This window comes from Lissotriton helveticus, chromosome 8 (genome assembly GCF_964261635.1).
Source record: "Lissotriton helveticus chromosome 8, aLisHel1.1, whole genome shotgun sequence".
In the NCBI taxonomy this organism is placed as follows: Eukaryota; Metazoa; Chordata; class Amphibia; order Caudata; family Salamandridae; genus Lissotriton; species Lissotriton helveticus.
This window is the reverse complement of record NC_136069.1, coordinates 1,358,402,742-1,358,426,344: the sequence shown is the minus strand read 5'-3', so window position 1 is coordinate 1,358,426,344 and position 23,603 is coordinate 1,358,402,742. Positions and strand designations below refer to the sequence as shown.

General features: G+C 45.2%; 1 protein-coding gene across 2 annotated transcripts in view; it reads left to right on the top strand.

Annotated features, from left to right (window-relative positions):
- The window catches only part of CADM2 (cell adhesion molecule 2), a 1,787,353-nt gene that overhangs the window by 1,511,318 nt on the left and 252,432 nt on the right, over positions 1-23,603 (top strand). For both annotated transcript variants that reach the window (XM_078658341.1, XM_078658340.1), the window contains exon 6: positions 6,418-6,508. In XM_078658341.1, coding sequence (XP_078514467.1) covers positions 6,418-6,508 — 91 coding nt within the window. The remainder of the gene's footprint in view (positions 1-6,417; positions 6,509-23,603) is intronic.

Below are 23,603 nucleotides of genomic sequence, written 5' to 3'. Positions count from 1 at the left end.
CAGGCGTCTTCTCAAGGGCCCCCACGGCTGCCGGACTCCTCACTCCGCCTCCACCTCCCCTAACCGAAGCCTCCATATTTTCGCGCTGAGCGAGTCGCGCTGCTCTCGCCTTTGCAGCAGCCGCTGCTGCATTCTTCGGCGCCATACCAACACCGCAGTCGCGGTCACCCGGCACACTCGGCTCCGTTGGCTCCGGCGTCAAACCAGGCTGCGGGTCTGCATCTGATCCCACGGCGGAACACAGGTGGGTCAGGCAGAGGCTTCTGTGGTTACTGATATGCTGGAAGTAGTACTGTATGACAGCGAGTCCTAGTGCCTTAGCCAATATGGGGAGCTGGTTCCTTACTTGGCTCTTTACGTGCGTGGCCTGTTCTTTGTAGGGGGTGTCTGCAGTCATTATGTGTGGGGCATCTTGTGTTCCCCGACTGTAATTTAGCGTAAACCAAATACAGACCTTCAACTTCCCTTAATGTCTTTAGGTTGTGGTCTATTCGGTATTTGGTATTTTTCGCTCAGGATCGCTTCATTTTCTTCAGTTTCCGCGCTCATTAGGGTCAAATTTCCTTCGAGTTGACCGAGAGCACTGAGTGACCTGCACTGCGGTCTCAGGCGGCCGCCATCTTGCCAATCAGGCAGGGACCTTTCAAGTGTAATCAGGACAGGGCACTGCTCCTCCACAGCCATCCTGTCAGGAAGACTCTCTCCCCTCACACATAGGCCTCTTTTGTCTCAATGTCTTGAAGCAATACACAACCCACAACAGGAGAGACATTCACAGTCACGTGACCATGAACACTAGCAGAAAGGCACATTTGGTTTTGGATTGGAAAATGGCATCTTTCTAAAGGTGGAGCTTTTTAAAAAATATTAACTTAAAATCTTACTTTACCACTAAAAAGGATTCTAAATTGTATTGTACACAGCATATCTCTATTTGGTGTCTAACTGAAGTTAGCACTTATTAAAATGTAATAAGTTAACTCAGTGTCAGTCTATGCAAGAAATACACTTTATAGCAGAGAAAAACGTACAGAGACAGGACATTTGAAACTTAAAAACACATGTCCTTCTTTTTAAATGCCAGACATCTCCCCCCCCCTCCCCACACACACACACACACACATATGAGCCTTTGGGGCCAACTTAGGGCTTACCTTAGGGATGACTTATAAGTACTAAAAATAAAGTTTTAGGTCTGACAAAAGGTTTATTTTTCCAAGGTGAAATGGCAGTTTAAACTGCACTACAGACTGCTGTGGTAGGCCTGAGACATGTTTTAAAGACTGCATTGTGGGTGAAAGTGAGACCTACCATTTTTTGGTGTGGGTTCCCCTGTCTATTTGCTCTGACCTCCTATTTTTGACCATGTGCTGAACTTCATTTTTGCTAGTTTTAGGACTCTGGGCAGTTTGCAACTGCTTACCAGCGCTAAAGTGCATGTGCTCTGTGTCTGAAATGTAATGTCATTTGGTTTCTTCAAGATTGGCATATTTGATTTACTAATAAGTCCCTAATGTAGTGTACTGTGTGAATGGTACTAGTGGGCCTGCAGCACTGATTGTGTCACCCACATGAGTAGCCCTTTAAACAAGTCTCAGGCAGAGGCTATGGGGCAGTTTTAAACTACCATGTCGACCTGGCAAGTTCATCCACTTGCCAGGCCCAAACCTTCCCTTTTATTATGTGTAAGGTACTCATAAGGTAGGCCCTAGGTAGCCCCATGGCCAGTGTGCAGTGTAATTAAAAGGTAGGACATGTGCTTTGCGTTTTACATGTTCTGGTAGTGAAAAACAGCTAAATAAATTTTTCACTGCAACAATGTCTATCCCTTCTATAGGTTAGCAGTGGAGCTGCCTTGTAACACTTTACAAGCATCTTTTCCAATTGGGAACAGTTAGAAAATTGGAGTTAAAAACACATCTTTTATTGAAGCTGTTTTTTTAAATTGCAGGTGTGAAAATGCCACTTTTAGAAAGATGGCATTTTCTTACATAACCATACTGTGCCTCTGCCTGCCCCGAGAATATTTGTCTGGGTTGGATGACAGTTGGTCTTTATGAGTTCAATCTAGACGGTCACACACAAAGGGAGCTGAGGTGTGCCCTGCATATCCTGATTGCCCATTACCATGCTGATGGGTCTTCCTGAGCTAGAGTGGTGGGAGGAGTTGACACTTGCACCTAAATAGGGCTGCTCCTTTCCCCGCACAATGAGCTGCAAACCCCAATATAGTGTGTTTGGATCCAGGGTCAGGAAGGGAATGGTCTTATGCACTACAAATACCTTTCTTTGAAGTCTTTCTACTTCACAGGCAAAAATGGGTATATGTGCTAGACCTCTGACACAATATACTAGGAACACTTCTGAACTGAGAACATTCTGCTGGGAAGAATCTGTTGTGCTGCCAGGAGGGACTGCCACTTTGTTGTTAGCTTTGATGTGTTGGCCTACTGCCTGCTACTTCTGTCCTGGAAATGAGAGGACTGTTCTTTGCTCTCTGCATCCTGTTTTCTAAAGTTTCTCCAAGGGCTTGAGTGGACCTTGCCTCCTGTTGGAAGTCTCAGGGCCATCATATACTTCACCTGCAGCACCTGGGCTCCTCTGCTGAGAGCCTAACACTGCCATGTTATGCCAAATCCGGTTACTGGGCCCTTAGAAGTGAGTTTGCTGTACTAAAAAGAATAAAGAATAAAGACTTTGAGTGTCACTTTGGTACTGGCACTGATCTTCAACACTGTGCCGCTGCCTGTACCGGAGCCATGGTCCCCGCTCATCGCAATGATCACATCTTACAGAGCAGTCTCTGATGATGCTGCAGTGTCTCTGAAGGACCACCACATCAGGAGTACTGAGAACCACGTCACCGATGTCCGAGATGCCCGACTCCACCGTAGCACCTGTGGCCGCATGGTGTGTCATCGACATCACAAAGTTGATGCCTTGCTGCTTGCCCCCTAGAGCTCTATGAAAAATGCACTGCCAACGGAACCAATGCATCGCCACAAATGCGGCATCACTTACCCTGTGCCCTGCAATGTCTCCAGGCATCAGTGGCTCATGACTCTGCACCGCCTTCCGGAACCGATGCCTCTCTTGCTTCAGTGATTCCTCACTTCTGTTGTGCAATGAACCATTTCCCAGAGTGCTGACGTGCCAACGACCTACATAGGTGTAAAGGAACTGACGCATCACCTGCCTACGATATGCCCCACTTCCCCGGTGCCTCGTACCATCTTTGTTTCTCATTGTTTCCAAAGTACTGGTCTAGGGTCAGTGCAACTCCATAGCCAGCCCGTGCTCCATCATGGTCGGCCCTTGTGGATTCCACTTCGACAAGCATGGTGAGAATAGCCCCGGCCGGGGCTATTGTTTTCTAAGCACTATACTTGCATTTAATATTGAAAAATTCATATAATGACTTGTGTATGTTGAATGTTTGTCGTTTTGGTCTTGTTTTACTCAGATGAATATTGGTTATTTTTTTAAACTGGTGTGGGGTACTTTTTGGTGTTTGCTCTGTGTTACTGTGTGTGTGTGTGTGTGTTTGTGTGTGTATGTGAGTGACTGTGTACGCAAATACTTTACACATTGCCTTTAGTTTAGCCTGCCTGCTCTGTGCCAAGCTATTCAAGTGTGAGCAAAGATACACTTAGCTTGTACTACACTTACCCTGACTAGCATGGTGGTTCCTGCTTGTACAGGGTACATACTCTAACAACCAGAACCCCCATTTCTAACAGTGGCACAATGAGTGCTGTAGTCTACTAGTAGCATAGAATTTACAGGCCCTAGACACCTCCTATCTTCTAACAATAGTAGAGCTTTAGTGCCAAAAAGCAACTCCTCTTTGAATCTGGCATTAAAAATGAGTATTGCTTTTATTTCACCAGGTTTTCCCACTTTGCATGTGTGCTACACTGTACAGCACACATCCAAAGTGGAAAAAGTTTTAACGTTTGTATACGCATAGTGTTTTATACTGGAAGGCTATCCTAGTGTGAAACTTGAGTTAAACATGCTAGGGAGAGATCAGGAAAGTGCCATATATTGGTAGATCTGCCACTGTCATGCTCTGTCCCACTCAGTCAACACAGCACAGCAACTTGGTTGCTGCGCGGCATTATGTAACATCATTGTAAATCCGCCCAATGGTGTTTTATAATAGGGCACTTATTATTTAATGAATGGATTCTGTAATCCCTGTGGTAACAGCAAATACTAATTTCTTTAAAATTAGCAAGGTGCGATGCACCAAGTTGCTGATTATCAAGAAAATACATCATAACGCGATTATTATAAGGTTATTACAGTCAAGTTCTTACATCACAATGCCAGCTGCCTGAGCCAGCAGCTGAGGTGAAAGGCAGGTCAGGTCACTGAGCATAATTAAAGCAGATGTTTAAAGCAACAAACATAAAATTGCTTTTCTTTCTCCTGCTCTATTTTAATAGCTTATAATGATTATCAGAGAAAATATGACTTTTTTTTGTTGCAATCCTTAGATTGAGAAAAGCTAGCATCTTTCAGCATATTTCTAAATGTTCCAAGATACTGCAGCATTTTCTTTAAAAAAAAAAAGAAGCTGTTTCTAATATCTGCTTGCAACAAATATCTAATACGTTTTGATATGTTTAATTTTGCACTAGAGGTTTTATTTTTATTTTTCATGATTGCAAACATGCTTGGTCTTTCATATGAAAGAGATATGCACCAAGCTTTTAAGGGGTTTGTCGGAACGGTGATGGTGTGACCATGTATTATATAGGATAACATATCCCCTGGACTACATGAGAAGGATATTGCAAGTCACCTTGGAGTTCCATAAACTTATAAAGGAGCTCAGTTATAGAACAACTCTGTGACTTGCAATATCCTTATAATGTATGTCGGGGGTACTATATCCCTCTTATCAGAGTGCTGAATGAAACCCTTTGTGTAATTCTTCTTCATATCCGTTTCCACTGTAAAAGCTGCAACACTTTGCTTAAAGTTATCCACACGCATGGTTTGTCACGTTGTGCGGTTTATGTCTTTGGGCACCCGTTACCAGCACTCAAGGGGCCTCATTTATGATAAGTGACGCATCGCTGCGTGAAAACAGAGATGCGTCACTTTTCACTGCACCCTCCTTGCAACACCAATGATGCGTCATATTTACAGTATGACGCATCATTGTGCAAGGAGTTACAGAAACGTCAGTATTTCTGACGTATCTGTATGGCGCAAAAGTGACGCATTGCTGGAGTGTGTCACAAAAATGACGCAACTCCAGCAATGTATCCTTTCACATGGGGCAAGCCCCATGTGAAAGGGCCTGCGTCAGTCTTACGCCTGCTGTGAGGCAGGCGTAAGAAATTGAAGCATTTGTGTCCTAGAAGTGGCGCAGTGAAATCTCATAGATTTCACTGCGTCACTTCTACGACCCTTTCTTGCGTAAATACGTCCCCCTTGCATACATTATACCTTGCGTAGGTATAATGTGGCGCAGGGGTTTACAAAGTGACGCATCTACCTAGATGCGTCACTTTGTAAATATGGCGCAACAAGGCGCATTTTTTACGCCTCTGGTGTGTCACAAAAAGTGACGCACCAGCGGCGTAAAAGTGACGCCTAGCCTCATAAATGAGGCACAAGGTTTTTTTTAAATTTATTTTTGTTCACCAAAGTTGCTCCTGTTATACACAAAATCGTACTTATGACTTTTCAACCGGCGTCTATATTTAGAACACTAGATTACGTTTTCACATTTAAAAGTCAGCCACTTAAATCATGCAAAGAACCACTTCAGGCAAGGAATTTGACCTATTAGAAAGGGCAATTGCATTGTTCTCATATATATCTTTGCAGAAGAACAGAAACAACTTTCAGACATAACTTGTGGCACTGAAATGCAAAGTACATCCCGGGCATTTCTTCCTTCGTATTCTTCAGAAATATATCTTTCCATGGATACTAACAAGGTGCGCTTTTTTGCCAGACAGCACTGTATCTTGCAGATTGCTTATTGTAGGCTGCTGGCGGCTACCACAACGACGGCGCTCTTATTCAAATGAGAACGGGAGCAAAGCATGCATTCCTCTGGCAACTGCACTCATGCTTTCTATATATAGGCGAAGAAACAAATGCACAGAAGTCAATGCATTCCCTCTGCACACTTTATTCTGCATTTTACTTTTAAATTCTAGACACTGAAGACTGAATCTCCTCCCTTTTGAACCGTTTCAATAATCGCTAAATTACTTTTAATGTAAAATTGCATACATAAAAAGTGCTATCCTTCTTCAAATGTCCATTTCATGAAGGATTCTTCTTGAATTCAAGTTGGAAAAATAGTTTGTTAATGTAGGAAATCATTTTATTTTTAATAGAGTTCCTTTTGAATTTATAAGTGGTGTTCTTTCTCTCTTTTGATTTCAGATAAACCGTCGGTCAACATCTTGCCATCGACGCCCGTTCCACAGGAGGGTCAGACGTTAACGTTGACCTGTGAATCCAAAGGAAAACCACGGTTAGTAAATATAATGAGAAACGCATTCGGTTATTTTTCTTTTTCTTTGCTTGTTGTGCGAAAGAATATGAGTTACGCATAATAATGTGTAAAAAATGTTTGCGCAATTTCATGTGCATCCTGATTATTGGAGCTCGTGTGGTTCGTGTAATTTCTTTTTTGTCCTTTTATTGTATTTTTTTGTGTTTGGAAATTGGTTCAATCAGACAATATCTTGTTGAAACTACGAAAGAAGGCGTGTCTGTCAGCTGTTTTTGCTAGAAACATTCACCGTATTATTCTAGAAACTGTACAGCCATAACATTGAGTTAGTGGCTTGCAGAACTTTTGTACACGACGTCATAACTCACGCACAATTTTTGTACTGACGACCACCCAAGCATGGTACATACAACACCTGCAATTCATGCAACAATTACACCTGTCATTTGCTCAAAATATTTTAGAGTTTTGCCCACTCCGATGTATGCAAGAGTACATATCGAGCTCAGTCACTGTATAAACCTTATGACGCGTGTCTTCATTAACTTTCTGAGGAAGGTTGCCCTTTTAATTTTCGCGTCAGCCTCTTGCTGGTTTTTACTAAAGTCTCTGATAAGAATTCCAGCTGTGAAATGTTCAGCTGAATGCCTCAACCTCCGGGGAGTGCAAACTTCATCAACCACTATTTACATCTTCAGACAAATTACAGTTCTACGTGCTGGTAGACACGCATCCTGTCAAACATGTCCCACCAACATGCCTGCTCGGAGCCATGCTGACTTTTCTGGCAACCTCATTTCTTAAATGCTTGTGATGTGCAATAATGATCAGGGGCAATGATCCATCCACAGCCATCAAAAATAAAATACGGCGTTTACATTTGGGAAATGAGGCTCTTACATTACCATGTGATGTTTTACTAATACACCGACAAAAAGATATTCCCAAAATATTTTCTTCACAGAAAAGAAAGCGACCATTAACAATTTACCTATGTTCAAATCTGGCACAATCCCTTTAATCTATAACCATTCTATAATGTTTGACTACGTGGTGAAAGCTTATTTCAAAGGTTCTTACCAAATTGACAATTTTCCTGTATATATTACTGTATAATAATATGATGTTTACTGAATGACATTGAGGGGTCTGCAAAACCTCTGAGGTGTGCGCAGTTGAGGGACAAGGAGGCATCAGGTGCTCTTACCTCTGGCTTCACAGCTGCTGCATCTAAACTTCTGGGTAATGTCTCCAGAGATCGTTTGAGTAGAGGTCACATTCCATCACCTCACACTGGGGCCTCAGCTTGGTGTCTCACTCTATTCTTCTTTCCCCCTACCTTGTTCCTCTCTCAAAAGCCTTGTGGCTTCAGAGTACAGTTGCTGTAGATAGTATAGTGACTGGGGAGCTAAGGGCCTAACCCCCAGATTCATCAAGAACACATTTTGCTATTCCTTAATAGCGAAAAATACCGATTCTCTATTAAGGAATAGCAAAATGCTATTCATCAAGAAATCACTTCAAAAATAGCGATTTCTAACAATTCCTTAATTGCGACTCGCAAATTGCGAGTCGCAATTAAGGAATATCTCCCCATTCATTCCTATGGGCCTAGAGGCCCATAGGAATGAATGGGAAGACAATCTCAATTTGCTAATTGCAATTCGCGATTCGCAAATTGAGATTGCGATTTCAAGGGTGCAGGGGTGTCCAAAGGACACCCTGTTGCACCCCTGAAATTGATGTGTGCACATATGTTGCGCACACACATGCCCTTAGGGCATGTGTGTGCGCAACATGAAACTTTGAAAAATGCACTTTAGTGCATTTTTCAAAGTTTTTGCTATTTACCACGTAAGGAATAGCAAAATGCTATTCATCAAGAAATCACTTCAAAAATAGCGATTTCTAATAATTTCTTAATTGCGATTCGCAAATTGCGAGTCGCAATTAAGGAATATCTCCCCATTCATTCCTATGGGCCTAGAGAGCTGAAATTGATGTGTGCACATATGTTGCGCACACACATGCCCTTAGGGCATGTGTGTGCGCAACATGAAACTTTGAAAAATGCACTTTAGTGCATTTTTCAAAGTTTTTGCTATTTACCACGTAAGGAATAGCAAAATGCTATTCATCAAGAAATCACTTAAAAAATAGCGATTTCTAATAATTCCTTAATTGCGACTCGCAAATTGCGAGTCGCAATTAAGGAATATCTCCCCATTCATTCCTATGGGCCTAGAGGCCCATAGGAATGAATGGGAAGACAATCTCAATTTGCTAATCGCAATTAGCTTTTCGCAAATTGAGATTGCGATTTCAAGGGTGTAGGGGTGTCCAAAGGACACCCTGTTGCACCCCTGAAATTGATGTGTGCACATATGTTGCGCACACACATGCCCTTAGGGCATGTGTGTGCGCAACATGAAACTTTGAAAAATGCACTTTATTGCATTTTTCAAAGTTTTTGCTATTTACCACGTAGTTAGACTTCGCGGTAAATAGCGGCCCCAGATTGCGAATTCGCAATTTTAAAATGGTTCATGAATTGCATTTAAGGAATCTCAAATTGAGATTCCTTAAATGCAATTAATCGCAATTTAGCGATTTCTAGAATTGCGATTTTTGCATTTGGGATGATGAATCCCAAATGCAAAAATAGCGCTCGCAAAGGGCCAGATTCTCAGTTTGATGAATCTGGCTGTAAGTCTCCTCTCCACACTCCCTTCTTCTATACACCTCGTGGCCATCACTAACCACACAAGTGTTGTCTTGGCAGTGAAATTAAATAGTCCAGCCAGTCTGCATCGGTATATGCACTGACCAGTTCTACTAAAGGTGCTGATTGGACCGATATCTACTACATAAACTGACTCTACCACATAAATAGACACACAACCAGTTGTTTGACAGTGGCATAACGAAACTTAAGTGGGGCCCCCTGCAAAGTACAGGGAGGGGCTCCCCTTCTGGCTTAGTCAAAAGCTGTCTGGCCAGGGTACTTTGTTGAGGGGCCCCCTTGAACTCTTGGCCCCTCACCATGGGGGCTGGGGGGCCTATGTTACACCACTGCTGTTTGACAGAGACATGAAACAGCCAGATACCCTTAGGGGTGAGACTGCTCTGCTATACAAATGCTGATTGACTGATTGATTGACTACAATCCACAGTTGTGTTTTTAGTATTTAGCAAATTCAGAGGTGGTGTTGGAATTAGTTTCAGCCTTTAAGATGCTCATTATATTAACTAGGGTTTAAACAGAGAATACTTCTTCTGCATCGTACAAAAATGTTTTAGGGTAAGCTTCGTGGAACTGACAGAACTAGCAAAAGATGTTTATGAGTTGAAAGATTGAAACTAGAAACAAATGTGTTGAGAGAAGTTATTGCGATGATGAGACCAAGGTCTGAGGAACTGAGAGATCTAGACATTTGAGAATCAGAAGGGGTAGAGGCTAAGCCTAAATAGGCCAAGAAAAGACGAGAGGAAAGAGAGAAGGCATCAGGAGGAGACGAACAGACAGGTCTGGGGACATTGAGGTGACTACTGCACAAGAGGCTGAAGGGGAGTGGCTGTGAGGCACTGAGAGGAGAGAAAAAATGGTAAATAAAGAATGACAGAGAATGCTGGGGATGTAGCTGGAGTAAAGAAAAGGAGAAACACATCCAAGGGTGAGGGAACAAAAAAATGGAAAAAGAAGAGGAGATGGAGGGAGGCTGGGGAATGACATGATATGGGTGAGGTAGAGTGTGAATCAATGTGGCCCTTATGTGCACACTTGAGATTTGGACAGCCAAATGAGAAAAGACATCTAGGACACAATATTAAATCCAGATGTCTTGCTGCATCATGTCATGGTACAGCAATCTGGCTGGCCCAATTCCTCAACTCCATTCCTCAACTCCACTCCATATCATCATTGTTTTCCCATATCCATCCGGAATCAAGACTAATTCAATCTGGGATGTGTCTGTTGCCACCCTGCTGCCCTCTGTTACCCTGTCTTGGCGAAGCAGTTCAGTCCAAGACCTCTTTCTACCCAAGCCACCACCATTTTACAGGGCCCTGCCTACATCCCATTCTGTCCAGCCAGTCGCCATTACAGGTTCAAAAGTGCATTCCCCAAGTGTCAGGCTCCCTTACCTACCTATAAGGCCTAGACTCAAACATGGCCTCTGGATCTGTCAACCTCTTCTTGCTGAACAAACACAAAACTGTAGAAAAAAGTTGTGGCCATGTAAAATATACAGCCATTGGTTGATTAGATCAATTTAATATTTATGCTAAAGGTTACATTATTTGGTATTGAATGCCTAACTCATAGCAAGTCAGGGAGGGGATAAGAAAGTTGGGTGGTACTTCCGCAAAATCGCGGGCGCAGTAGAAGGGTTAAGAACATTAAAACGGTTCTTTTTAGAACCACCATTGAATCAATCAAAGATCTGAGTCTGACTCTTTATTATAGTGTAGTTTTGTCTGTATGTTGATAGACATAAGAATAACTGTTTGCATTGACGTGTCAGTGTATATATGAGGAGTGTCTGAGTGTATGTATAAGTGAGTGTCTGAGTATGTCAGTGGATGTATCAGTGTGTGTGTGTGGGTGTGTCAGTATATGTATGGGTGTGTGCCAGGGTGTGTATGAATGAGTGTCTGAGTGTGTAAGTGAATGCATCAGAGTATTTGCTTGGCTGTGTCAACGTATGTATCAGTGTGTTCTGGAATGTCTGAGTGTATGTATGACTGAGTGTCTGAGTGTGTCAATGAGTGCATCAGTGCATGCTTGGGTTTGTCAGTATATATGCAAGTATGTTCCAGGGTGTCTGAGTTTATAGAAGAGTGAGTGCCTAAGTGCGTCAGTGATTGCATCTGTGTATTTGCTTGGCTATGTCAGTATATATATGAGTGTGTTCTGGGGTGTTTGAGTGTATATTACATAGAACATTTGTCAGTGTGTCTGTGAATGCATCAGTGTGTGCATGGGTGTGTTAGTGTAAGCATTTGTGAATACCTGGATGTCTGAGTGTATGCATGACTAAGTGAGTGTGTCAATGAATGCATCAGTGTGTGCTTTGCTGTATCAGTGTATGTATTAGTGTGTTCCGGAGTGTCTGAGTGCATATATGATTGAGTGTCTTACTGAGTCAGTGAATGCAATGGTGTATTTGCTTGGATGTGTCAGTATATGTATGAGTGTGTACTGAGGTGTCTGAGTGTATGCATCAGTAAGTGTCTGAGTGTGTCAGTGAATGCACCAGTGTGTTTGTAGGTGTGTCAGTGTATGTATACGTGAGTCTCTGGGTGTCTGAGTATAGGTATGATTACATGTCAGTGCTTTGGTGTGTTATTATTTGTATGAGTGTGTCCCAGGGTGTCTGAGTGTATGTATGAGGGAGTGTCGGGGTAAGTCAGTAAATGCATCAGTGTATTTGATTGCTGTGTCAGTATATGTATGAGTGTGTCCTGGGGTTTCTAGGTGCATTTATGAGTGAGTGAACGCATCAGTGTGTTTGCATGTGTCATTATATGTATGAGTGAGTCGCGTATGCTGGGTGTATGTATGAGTGGATGTGTGAAAGACTTAGTGAATACATCTGTGTGTGATTTGATGTGTCAGTGTATGTATTAGTGTGTCCTGGGTTGTCTGAGTGTATTCATCAGTGAGAGTCTGAGTGGGTCAGTGAATACATCAGTGTGTGATTAAGTATGTCAGTGAATGTATTAGTGAGTCTCTGGGTGTCTGAGTGTTTTTTTATGACTGAATATCTGAGTGTGTCAATGAAGGCATCAGTATGTGCTTGGGTGTGTCAGTTTATGTATGAGTGTTTCCTGGAGTGTCTGAGAGTACACATGAGTGAGTGTCTGAGTGTGTCAGTAAATTCATCAGTATGTGAATTTGTGTGTTAGTGTATATATCAGTGTGTCTCAGGGTGTCTGACTGTATGTATGAGTATGCCAGTAAATGCACCAGTCTGTGCTTTGGTTTGTTACTGTATGTATTAGTGTTTCTCAGTGTGTCTGAGTGTATGTATCAGTGAGTGTCTGGGTATGTCAGTGAATGCATCAGTGTATGCTTGGGGGTGTCTGTGTATGCCTGAGTGTGTCCTAGGCACTAAACCAACCTTGTCATGGTCACCCCTTCAAAAAAGACCCAGAGCCACATGTTGAAGAGCAACATTATATCAAAAGCCATGCTTGAAGGCAGTTATAATAATTAATAAAGCATTACATTGGTTATCAAAAACCACTGTCAACAATATATTGTCACTATAGCATTCAAAAACAACATAACACATTCTTGAGTCTTTTTTAAACACGGTTAAGTCACATAATGAGCTACCGTAGAATCAACCAATAGCAATCATTACACTTTTCAGCTGTAGAACAAGAGTTCCAACCTTGGGAAAGGAAAGCTTGAAAATAATAGTGAAAATTATCTGGTGGTCATGGATTCTAAGAACCCAGAAACTTAGGGTCACTTTGGTAATTAACTTCTGGGGGGCCTGTTCCTGAAGCCCTCCACAACACTCCTTAAGTTAGTTGGTGGGGCCCCTGCCATCCTGGGAGCCCACACAAGTAGAGGAAACTATTCTAACCAAGCTGAGCAGGGCATTATGTGTGCTCCTTCTAAGAAGCAGTGAATATTAGACTAGCGGCTCCAACCGCACTGTTTACATGTGCGCACAGCCTTGCACCACAAGTCTTTTTCTTTCTGTTTTATTTTTAAATGGCATGCCCTCTTCTCACCTGGGACACTCCAAGCCTTTTTTCAGGTTTAAGCAGTGCGGAAAGCCCATTCCTGCACTGCCCAGCCAGCTTCCCACCCAGCCAGTTCTGTTTAATGCTGGCACAAGTGCTTTCAACTGGTTTCTCCCTGCCCACTCCATGCGTACAGGCTGTTTCCTTTGCAGTGGCCGTCCCGCTCTCCCCAGATAAATTGGTATTCTCTCGTCGGGAACCTGGAGGTGGAGTCTCAGGCTCCATACCTTCTGTTGTGTGCTGCCGGCCCAGAAATGGGGTACTGGGCCCCTTCTTGGCATATGCCAACTCAGAGGATGGGGTTCTAGGCCACGCAGAGCTTGGGGAGGGGGCCCCACACACAACCCCATCCCTAGTTCATTAAATATTAATGTGACTTGCGTTGACCCCTGGGCCATGCCAACCCCAGGAGTAAAGTGGAGGATTTTGGAAGAGAACCACATGCTCAATGTCTTGCAGGGGGGGTCAAAGGTCAGATCATTTAAAAGGCCATAACTCAGGCCTCACTGGACTGATTTGGATGTTCCTGAGCTTGTTTTAGTTCTGGTGGTGCGCTCCAGTCACAAGGAGCATTTTCAGCAGTCCTAAAAGTGGTTGCATTCTAAAGGAGCTGGTTTTGCTGCTCCTATGCGATTCCCTCTACAGAACCCATGGCCTCCTGGCTATCTTGCAGGGCATCCAAAGAGAGGCAGTGAAGTGCAAGTCTTCCCCCATACTGGTCCTGAGGGGGAGTAAGGGGTCCAGCAACACTAGCCCCTTGCGAGATCTACTAGTCCTGCGGTCAGCTGTGACAGAGTACTCAGTCCATTAAGCAATCAGAGGTAGTGTCCTTTAAGTTTACAATGACATTGGCGCTGTCGCAGTCTGGGTCCAGGGACTTGGTCTCTTTCTGTCTTTGCGTAATAGGTTTTTAATGGGGGGGACATTCCAGATGCCAGATACCTCTGGCCAATCTGGGGGTGCCACATCACCCATACACCCCTGTCCCACGCTACTGCACAGTATGTTCTGCCCATCCAAGATGGTGCTGGCAAGAGGTTTCTGTTCACATGTCCTCTGGGGGCCTCAGCTCCATCTCTAACTAATATCACTACCAGAGATGTACCCACCAAACTTCAAAGGGAACCCCTTCCTGTGTTGGCTGCAGATGTCTGGATTCCCTCTTTTGTCCAATATACCTAGGCTGTCCTAACCCTGGTACAGTGTGACATCTGATGAACAGATGCATATTTTCTTCCCCATCCCCACCTCAGGAGCTGAATGAAGCACTTTTAATTACTCCTCTGAGGTGGAAAGGCTTAATTACACCTCTGGGGAGGGTTGGAGAGGCCTTGTTTCCTTCCGCTGGGGAGCAGAGTAATTAAATTGGCCCAGCGGGGTGCCAAAAGGCCTTGAATCTGATCCTCTCCGAGATAAAGAAATATGGCAACTCTGGATAACGCACATGGTGTACATCCAGATTATTTAGACCTGTATATTCAAGATTGGTTTACAAGTTACACCCCACTTTGATACCTTACTGGACTTTGTAGGCTTAAGAGAAGCAACACTGCATTTTAAGGTAGATTTCCCCCTTGTGTATAATACAGTTACACTGCAGATAAACAGGTAAATCCTACTTACCTTACCCATGAGTGGGTACTAATATTACAAAACCTATCCCAGGTCAACAGCTAACCTTGAAGTCACCTTGGTGCTGGGCTGCGCACAACAGTAGCTCTACACAACGCCTCACCCTGCAAGTGTCCCTTTCCCTAGCTGCAACGCAGCATCCTTTTCTTAAAATGCAGACACTGGTGGTAGACACGCACAGTCCATTTACCATGGGTGAGACACAAGTAGTGAGACCCCCACAGTAAAATGTCCAAAACCAGATGATCATCTAGCAAAACCATCTGGATGTACTAAATAGGCAGAACACACTTGCAACAAGATATATTTATTGATTAACTTTACTCTGCTGAGCATAACTGTAATGCCATACTCTATGATGGCTTCTACACTGTGACTGCTCCCTTTCTCCTTCCTAGGGGAGTCCACTGTCTAGTTCCCCACAGTGCCCTAGCTTCACCCACCTCTTGGACAATAACACAGACTCAATAGTGTGCCCAGTTCAAGAATCCCCTAGAACCAACAAAACTTGAAGTCACATCTCACGCCCCACATTTGAAGACACCCTCACATTACCTTGAAAATGATTCAGTCAGCACCCCTCGAAACTAGCCATCAAGTGAGAATGGCATTGTTTAAAACTGTATCAATCCCTTCCTAACATAAAATATAGCCATTGATAAACTAGTCTTTTGGATGAGTAAGGAGTATACCAGCAATGGTACTGTGAACCATTGTTACTGATCTAAGAAGCAGTGTGTGAGAAACAGCAAATTCACTATATGTACAATGTTGTCTCTACCCATTTGACTGGTGATTCTATAAATCCTCTTTACAAGTTTAACAATCCACCTGCAAGGGCAATATTAATAACGTACACCAAACAAAAGTGGCAAAAATGATGGCAATGTAGCATGACATAACCGTCGTTAAATGAGGAGCTAACGTTCCATCAAGGGGTTACTTTGAGTTTAAACTATATTTTGAGTGAGAGAGTGAAGGAGAAGACAAGTGAGCTGGATGACTAATAACAAACATAAGGGCCATATACAAACACAAGTATCTAATGACCATCAGAACATTGGGATGTTGGTAGCTCCATTGAAAACAATGGAGTGCTCCGGGCTTATAATTGCTGGTATAAGCCTGGAGCTCCAACATTCCAATGTTTCTTTCTTCACAGCTCTGGCTGTGAACAAAGGCTTCAGGGAGCCTGAGGGGATTCCAATCCCCTCACGCTCCCATTAGGCTTTGTTTTTTTTGGTTAGAAGATTCTGCCCTCAAGTGACAGAATGTTCTAATAGCCTTATAGCCCTTCGTAGCTGGGCTATACCGGCTATTAAAGACCCTCTCCCTTGTTAACGCTAGAGAGGGCCTTTAATAGCCGGTACAGCCCTCTACAGCGGGCTATAATGCTATATTACAAACGCAAAGATGACATGAGCTCAAGTGGAGTTGGGAGGAAACTTCCACTGACAGTACATCAGATAGACTTGTGTAAATTCCGGGTTTTCAGAACTACAAGGGAATGCTGAGCTATTAACAGTTTGTAGTTCGAGGTGGGCTGAGGAAGATAATGAGGGCCAGGCATGCATGGCTTTCAAAACCACAGCAAGGGAGCTGGTAGTGTAAGGAGTAGTGGTGAGACAGACTCGCAGCTGAGTGGTACAGTTCAGGATATTCGAGAGGGATTAAGACGGATCAGGCTACATTGATGATTCTCCATTGAGTGCATATACCTTTGTTTGGCTATGGCAGGAGTACGCAAACAATGTCGAGAACCAAAGTCTTAATTGTTCATTTTTAAAATCCTTCTATATTATACTTTGCCATTTGTCATCATACCATTTTGTGATCCATATTAACTGCCACAACATACTTACTACCTGTTAACTTCCACAGCTTAACCACCCATCGCATGTGATTTGCTGTAAAGTTTCTTTGGCGACACATTTTCTATTGGGTTTAATGCGGTTTTCATACCTAGATTTTAAGAAAGTAAATTATTCTCTGGCAATGCAACACGTTTTATAGATGTATTCACAGTAGAATTTGATCTTCTATTTTTGCTGCTACGTTTAATGAATAATATTCTCTGATAGTTTTTTTTCCTGCCAATTGAAAACCTGGATGGTCAAGGTAATATCTAAAAGACCTTGAAGTTCATTATTTTCATATAATTAGTGAGAGCAGTATTCTTGAGATGCGATTTTTTTGCAGCTAAAATGGAAATCAATTACTTTAAACGGAAGTCTTTTATAACTTTAATAGGGTCAAGTGTCAAGAGTATATCAACCTTGATTGCACTTCCATAATTAGTGTGACTGGCAGTGAAAATTGTAATATATTTGGCACTCATTTGCCAGGTTACTCATGTTAAGCATGTTCATTGTGGTGAAGATGTTCATTAGTACAGTGTAACAATGGAATGAAATGATTTTAGAGCGATTTTGTTTAAAAAAAAATCGAGCTCTCCAATTTTTTTACATCACATTTCTTTCTGCTTTCATCTTAAAATGCAACGTTGTCCTCTAGAGGTTGATGGGCCACAATTAAATTCTATTGAATTGATAGTTTACAGAAAGGTAGTTAAAGTTTTCCGTATTTTCATATAGCAAAACACATATAATTAAGTGTTCGCGCGGGCTATGGCAGTGAAAATAAATATGTCATGATAACTCATGTTGTTTAGAGAAACTGTACCAATCACGGATATTCACATGTTTATTACCCCCAGGTCCCTCCTGTCCTCGTCCCCTTCATTAATAACCAGTGAGATTAACCATCTCAACGACAGAAAAAAGAAAAGCAGGAATGTTGGTACGCCCCTCCCTCTCCCTATAGGGAGTACATAAGGGTACAGTACCCAGCATGCCTCCTTTTCTTTTTTCTGTCTGTCGACAGTTTTTTGTGCATGGATCCAGGAGCCGATGGGCTCCTGGGGGCTTACCTGCTGCTGGGCTTTGGGTAGCGCTGGTCTTCCCGGGTCTCTCCTTCTGCCGGGCTTGGGGTGTTTCCTGTGGCGCTTCCAGGATGTTCGTTGCCGTTTTTACATCAAGTTTGGCCGTGTTGGAGTTTGCCCTGGAAGTTTTCGCGCCACGTCTCTGTTCTGCCGGGCTTTTCGGAGACGCGGCACTCGGGGGAAGGTTCCTGCAGTGTTGCAGCGGCTCCGGTGTGGCTGCGGCGCTTCCTTCCTGTTTCTGCCTGACTTCCTTTGTTCGGGGCAGGAAGTCAGGCGTTCTCGATGATCGGCTGGCGGCAGTATGTTGCAGGTGTTGCCGGTCTTCTTCGCGAGTACCGCGTAGCGTTTTCTTTTACCCCTTTAAAACGTGTGTGGGTTTCTTTGTCCCTGCATTCGTTTTTTTTGATGGTGCTGGTGCGTGGTGCTGCTGTTTGGCTCAGTGCTGTTCTGGTGTTCCTGGGGGTACTTGTGTGCCTCGCTCCTTGGCTTGCTTTCTGGCTTGGCTTGCTGGCTTTGCTGGAGTGCGCCTGCTCTCTTGTTCTGCTCTAGGTTTCCTGCTGGACTTTGCAATGGGGAAACATGCTAGGAAGAGCAGGCATGTTGCTGTGTCCTCATCTTCGTCCTCTTCTGCTTCTCCTGCCCGGTCTAGGCATCGTTCCAGGGGTGGTGATGCCAGATTAAAGGCTCTGATTAAGGAGACGCTTTTGGAGATGGGGGTCCCAGGTCCAAGGGATCCTCGGCCAGGTCGAAGTCACGGTCGGGTTATGTTCCACCTCCATCTCCTTCTTCTTCTTCTGCTTCTGGATCTGAGGAGGGGGGTTTGGACGCTGATTCTGTTAATGGCAAATATGTCGACAAGGATATGTTGCCGGACTTGTTGAGCCATGTTAAGGCTAATATGGGGTTCCCTGCGGATGATGTCCCTGGTACTTCTGGGGGTTCCTTGCTTCGCCAGTTCCAGTACTCTGCGCCAGTGGTGATGCCTGTTCATCCGTGTGTAAAGGAGGTTTTGGATCCGGAGTGGAAGGATCCAGAAAGCATCCTGCTTCCTCGCTTCATGGCCAAGCTGTATCCTCTTCAGGATATGGCTAAGGATTTGACGGTCTCTGTTCCTGTGGATTCATTTGTGGCGAGTCTGGTGGGGCACACCTCTTTGGCCGAGGATGCGGTTGTACGTGATCTTGTTGACAAGAGGGTGGACGCGTCCCTTCGTAAAGTGTATTCTGGTTCCCATCTGGCTCTGCGGGCTGGTATTTATGGGACGTATGTGGCACAGTCTTTGCTTTCTGACTTAAAGACTTTGTATGGTTCCATGGATAATGCCACTGACTGTTCTGACATTCTGGCTCACATTGAGCGTCAGGTGGAGTTTCTATCTGACGTGTCCTTCGACGTGGTGCGTGCCTCTGCTCTGTTGGGGGGTGCTTGCATTGCTGCTCGTCGGAACGTGGTCCTCAAAGACTGGAAGACTGATTCGGCCCAGAAGTCGGCTGCGCTGAGGTTGCCCTTTCAGGGTTCCTTGTTGTATGGGGCTGAGTTGGAGGGCAAGCTTCATCGGCTTTTCAAGGAGAAGAAACATTCCTCCTCTTTCAAGCTGCCCTCGGCTGCACCGGCATTTTCTAAACCTAAGCCTTTCTTTCGACCCTCTTCTCACAGGCAGTTTTCCAGGGGTCGTGGTCGTTTTCAGCCTGGTCGGGGTCGGGACAAGAAGGCGAAGTCCCCTCCTGCGAAGCCTCGTTCCTGACTATCTGGGGTCCGAGGTCGGATCCTTGTTAGGTGGTCGGCTTCGGTTGTTTCTTCCGGCCTGGATGTCCTCCTGTTCAGACTTATGGGTCCTGGACGTGATCCGTTTGGGGTACCGTGTGGAGTTCTCCAGCCTGCCTCTGGACTCGGGGGTCCGTCCGACTCCATGGCCGTCCTGCCCGTCCAGACGTGCGGAACTGTCTCTGGGGGTTCAGTCTCTGTTGGACAAGGGGGTGGTTCAGATGGTTCCTCCAGGGGAGCTGGGTCGGGGGTTTTACTCCATCATTTTTCTGGTACCCGAGGTGACTGGAGGGTTTCGTCTTGTTCTGGATCTCAAGGCCCTGAACAAGTTTGTCCTGCGGATTCCATTCAAGATGGAGACTCTTCAGAGGGTGATTCCCCTGGTTCTCCGGGGTCATTACATGTGCACTCTGGACCTTCAGGATGCCTATTATCACGTGCCTGTCCATCCTCTCTCCAGCCCCTTCCTTCGCTTTTGTCTTCTGGGGGTCCATTACCAGTTTGTTGTTCTTCCTTTCGGCCGGAGGTCGGCTCCCAGGGTTTTTACCAAGGTGGTGGCTCCCTTGGTGGCTTTCTTGCACCTCCAGGGGATGATGGTTTATCCGTATCTGGACGATTGTTGTTGATGGATCAGAGTTTGGTGTGTGCTGCCTTGCGGGACCATGGGTTCCTGTTGACTCTCCCCAAATGCCGGCTTCCCCCGTCTCAGGACCTGCAGTTCATCGGGGCCCATTTCCGCACGGATTTGAATCGGGTGTTCCTGCCAGTGGATCGTGCTGTGACCCTGTGTTCCCTGGCGCGCCGGTTTCTGGTGGGTCGGTCCTTCCAGGTCCATCTTTGGTTGCGCCTTCTGGGCCTGATGGCGGCCACTGTCTTCACGGTGCCTTGGGCTCGTTTCCATCTTCGCCCTCTGTGGTCCTACCTGCTGGCTCGCTGGGATCCCTTGTCAGGGGACTTGTCCCTTTTGGTTCCTGGGTCCCTGTCGATCCTTCCTGCCCTGCGTTGGTGGTCTCTGTCGTCCAATCTGGACAAGGGCTTGCCTCTGCAGTCTCCTCCTCCGGTGGTCCTTACGACGGATGCCAGCGCTCTGGGCTGGGGGTCGACTTTGGGGTCGGAGTGCCTTCAGGGTCGGTGGTCACTTCTGGAGAGTCGTCGATCTTCGAACTGGCGGGAGTAGTCTGCTGTGTGTCGGGCTGTTCGGGGGTTTCGGCTCCTTCTGGTGGGCCAGCATGTGTTGGTTCGGTCGGACAACTCGGTGACGGTGGCCTACTTAAATCACCAGGGCGGTATCCGTTCTCGGTCCCTGAACGCGGTGGTGTCCCCGTTGTTTTGCTGGGCGGAGTGCCATCTGTTGTCCCTGGTGGCTGTACATGTCCGGGGGTGGACAATGGGGTGGCGGATGCCCTCAGTCGTTTTTTTCCTGCCTCCCTGGAGTTGGCCTTGACTCCGGTGGCCTTTCGTCTGGTGTGCGTGAGGTTTGGTCTTCCCTTTCTGGACCTCTTTGCTTCCCGGCACAATGCGCAGCTTCCCCGTTTCTTCTCGCGGATTCCCCAGGAGGGGTCTTGGGGAGTGGATGCCCTGTCCCTTCCTTGGCCTCACCGCCTGCTGTACGCCTTTCCTCCTCTGGTTCTGATCTCTCGCTTCCTGTCTCAGCTGTTGCTGGAGGATCGGGAGGTGGTGGTGGTGGTACCTTTCTGGCCCCGCAGGTCTTGGTTTCCCACGCTGATGCTGTTGGCGGTTCAGGGTCCGTGGTTCTTCCCCTTCCCTCCTTCTCCGTTGCGGTCCTCTCCGATGTTGCCCCTGCGGCGGCTTCGGCTGTCGGTTTGGCGGTTGAGAGGCAGGGGTGGCGGAATAGGGGTCTCCCGGAGCATTTAGCATTGGCTATTCAGCGGTCTCGGAAGCCTTCTACCCTTCAGTCCTATGGCAGACATTGGGGCAACTTTGAGCGTTGGTGTCTTGGCCTGGCTTTGTCGCCCTTGGTTTGTCCTTTGCCGGATGTTCTCCAGTTCCTTTGGGATGGGTTCGAGAAGCGTTTGTCTGTTTCTACTCTCCGAGCTCAGTGGGCTGCTATCAGGGCTTTTCGGGCTCCTTGGGGGAATCTGCCGGATGTGGATGGTCTGGTTTCCCATCTGTTGCGTAGTTTTTTAAATTCCCGCCCTGTGGTGCGTCCTTCTTTTCCTCTCTGGGATCTTCCATTGGTTTTGAGGGTTCTTGTTGCCGCTCCCTTTGAACCTTTGGAGGAGATCGATATGAAGTTTGTCCCCTTGAAGGTTGTTTTTTTGGTGGCTATCACTTCTGCTCGTCGCCTGGGGGAGCTGGGTGCTTTGATGGCTCGGGAGCCTTTTCTGTCCTTTTCTGCGGACGGGGTGGTTCTTCGTTTGGATTCCTCCTTCGTTCCTAAGGTTTCCTCCCAATTCCATCGCTCTCAGGAGCTGGTCCTGCCTGCTTTGCTTTCGGCTCCGGTTGACGGGGACGACCTCCCTTGGTCCTTGCTGGATGTTTGCCGGGCTTTGCGGGTTTATTTGGATCGGACTCGTGATTTTCGGCTTTCTGACTCCCTGTTTGTTTCTTTTGGTGCTGTCTCCAGGGGTTGCCGTGCTTCTTCTTCTTCCATTGGGCGTTGGTTGAATCAGGGTATTGTTCTGGCCTATTCCCTTTCGGGTTCCCCTCCCCCGGCTGGGGTTCAGGGGCGTTCTACTAGGGGGATGGCTGCTTCCTGGGCGGAGGTTCGTGGGGTGTCCCTTCCTGAAATTTGTAGGGCCGCTACTTGGGCTTCTGCTAATACCTTTGTTAGGCATTACCGTATCCAGAATGTTCTGGGGGATGACACTAACTTTGGTTTGGGGGTTCTTCGGGCTGTGTGTTCCTGATTCCCCTTGTTTTCCTTTGTGCTGTGCTGTTGTTTTCAATAAATTGCTGGGTTTTGCTGTTCTGCTGTGTCCTGGTGGTTTGTTGTTTGATGATGGCCGGTTGCTGCTTGGATATTCTCACTGGTTATTAATGAAGAGGACAGGAGGGACCTGGGGTAATGTCCTATTACTTACCGGTAATCTTCATTACTCCGGGTCCCGTTGTCCTCGTCCCCTTCATTACATCCCTCCCTCCCTCCCGGACTTTCCGGCCCTCATCTTGGGCTTGGTGGTTCAGGAGGCATGCTGGGTACTGTACCCTTATGTACTCCCTATAGGGAGAGGGAGGTGTGTACCAACATTCCTGCTTTTCTTTTTTCTGTCGTTGAGATGGTTAATCTCACTGGTTGTTAATGATGGGGACGAGGACAACGGGACCCGGAGTAATGAAGATTACCGGTAAGTAATAAGACATTACTACAGTGCAAATGTCTTAGTTTAGTTAATTCCCACAGTAGCCTGAACTTCTTTTGAAAAAATTATATTTTTTGTCCTCACAGATTGCATGTTATGATTGCCCTAGACATAAAAACAATTCTCAATATATTAACAAAACATCTTTAATGTGGATTTACCTTTTTGCAAATATTTAACCCCTTAAATCTTAGTTCATAAATTTAGTTAAAATGAATGGTCATAAAAAATGCCAAGGTACAACCCACAACCCATGTATGCAGATGCGCACACTATAATAAGCTATTACAATTGTTGAATGATGTGAAACTATGTCCCGCTCAAGGCTTCTCCTTCTTGTGATTTGTGGGTTCATGGCCAACAATGTTAATAAATACCATTTTTTTTTATATAGAAAGCTACGTTTCTTTGAATTGCAACAAAGGGGAGTTTTATAATAATATAATCTCTTCTGCAGAATACTGGTTTATATTTTTTTAAATAGTTTTCTTCCTTTATGCCAACTGTGAGGATTCAGACACTTGGCAATAATGGGACTTTCCTCTGCATTTCGATACTAACAGCATCTAATTTTCCTCACAGTTCATTTTTGCTCTATATTTTGATTTTTAAGTGTTGCCTATTCCCAAACATGCAATTATTATGTGTTAATTTTACAAAATGTATTATTTGTGTCAAATAAGAAAATATT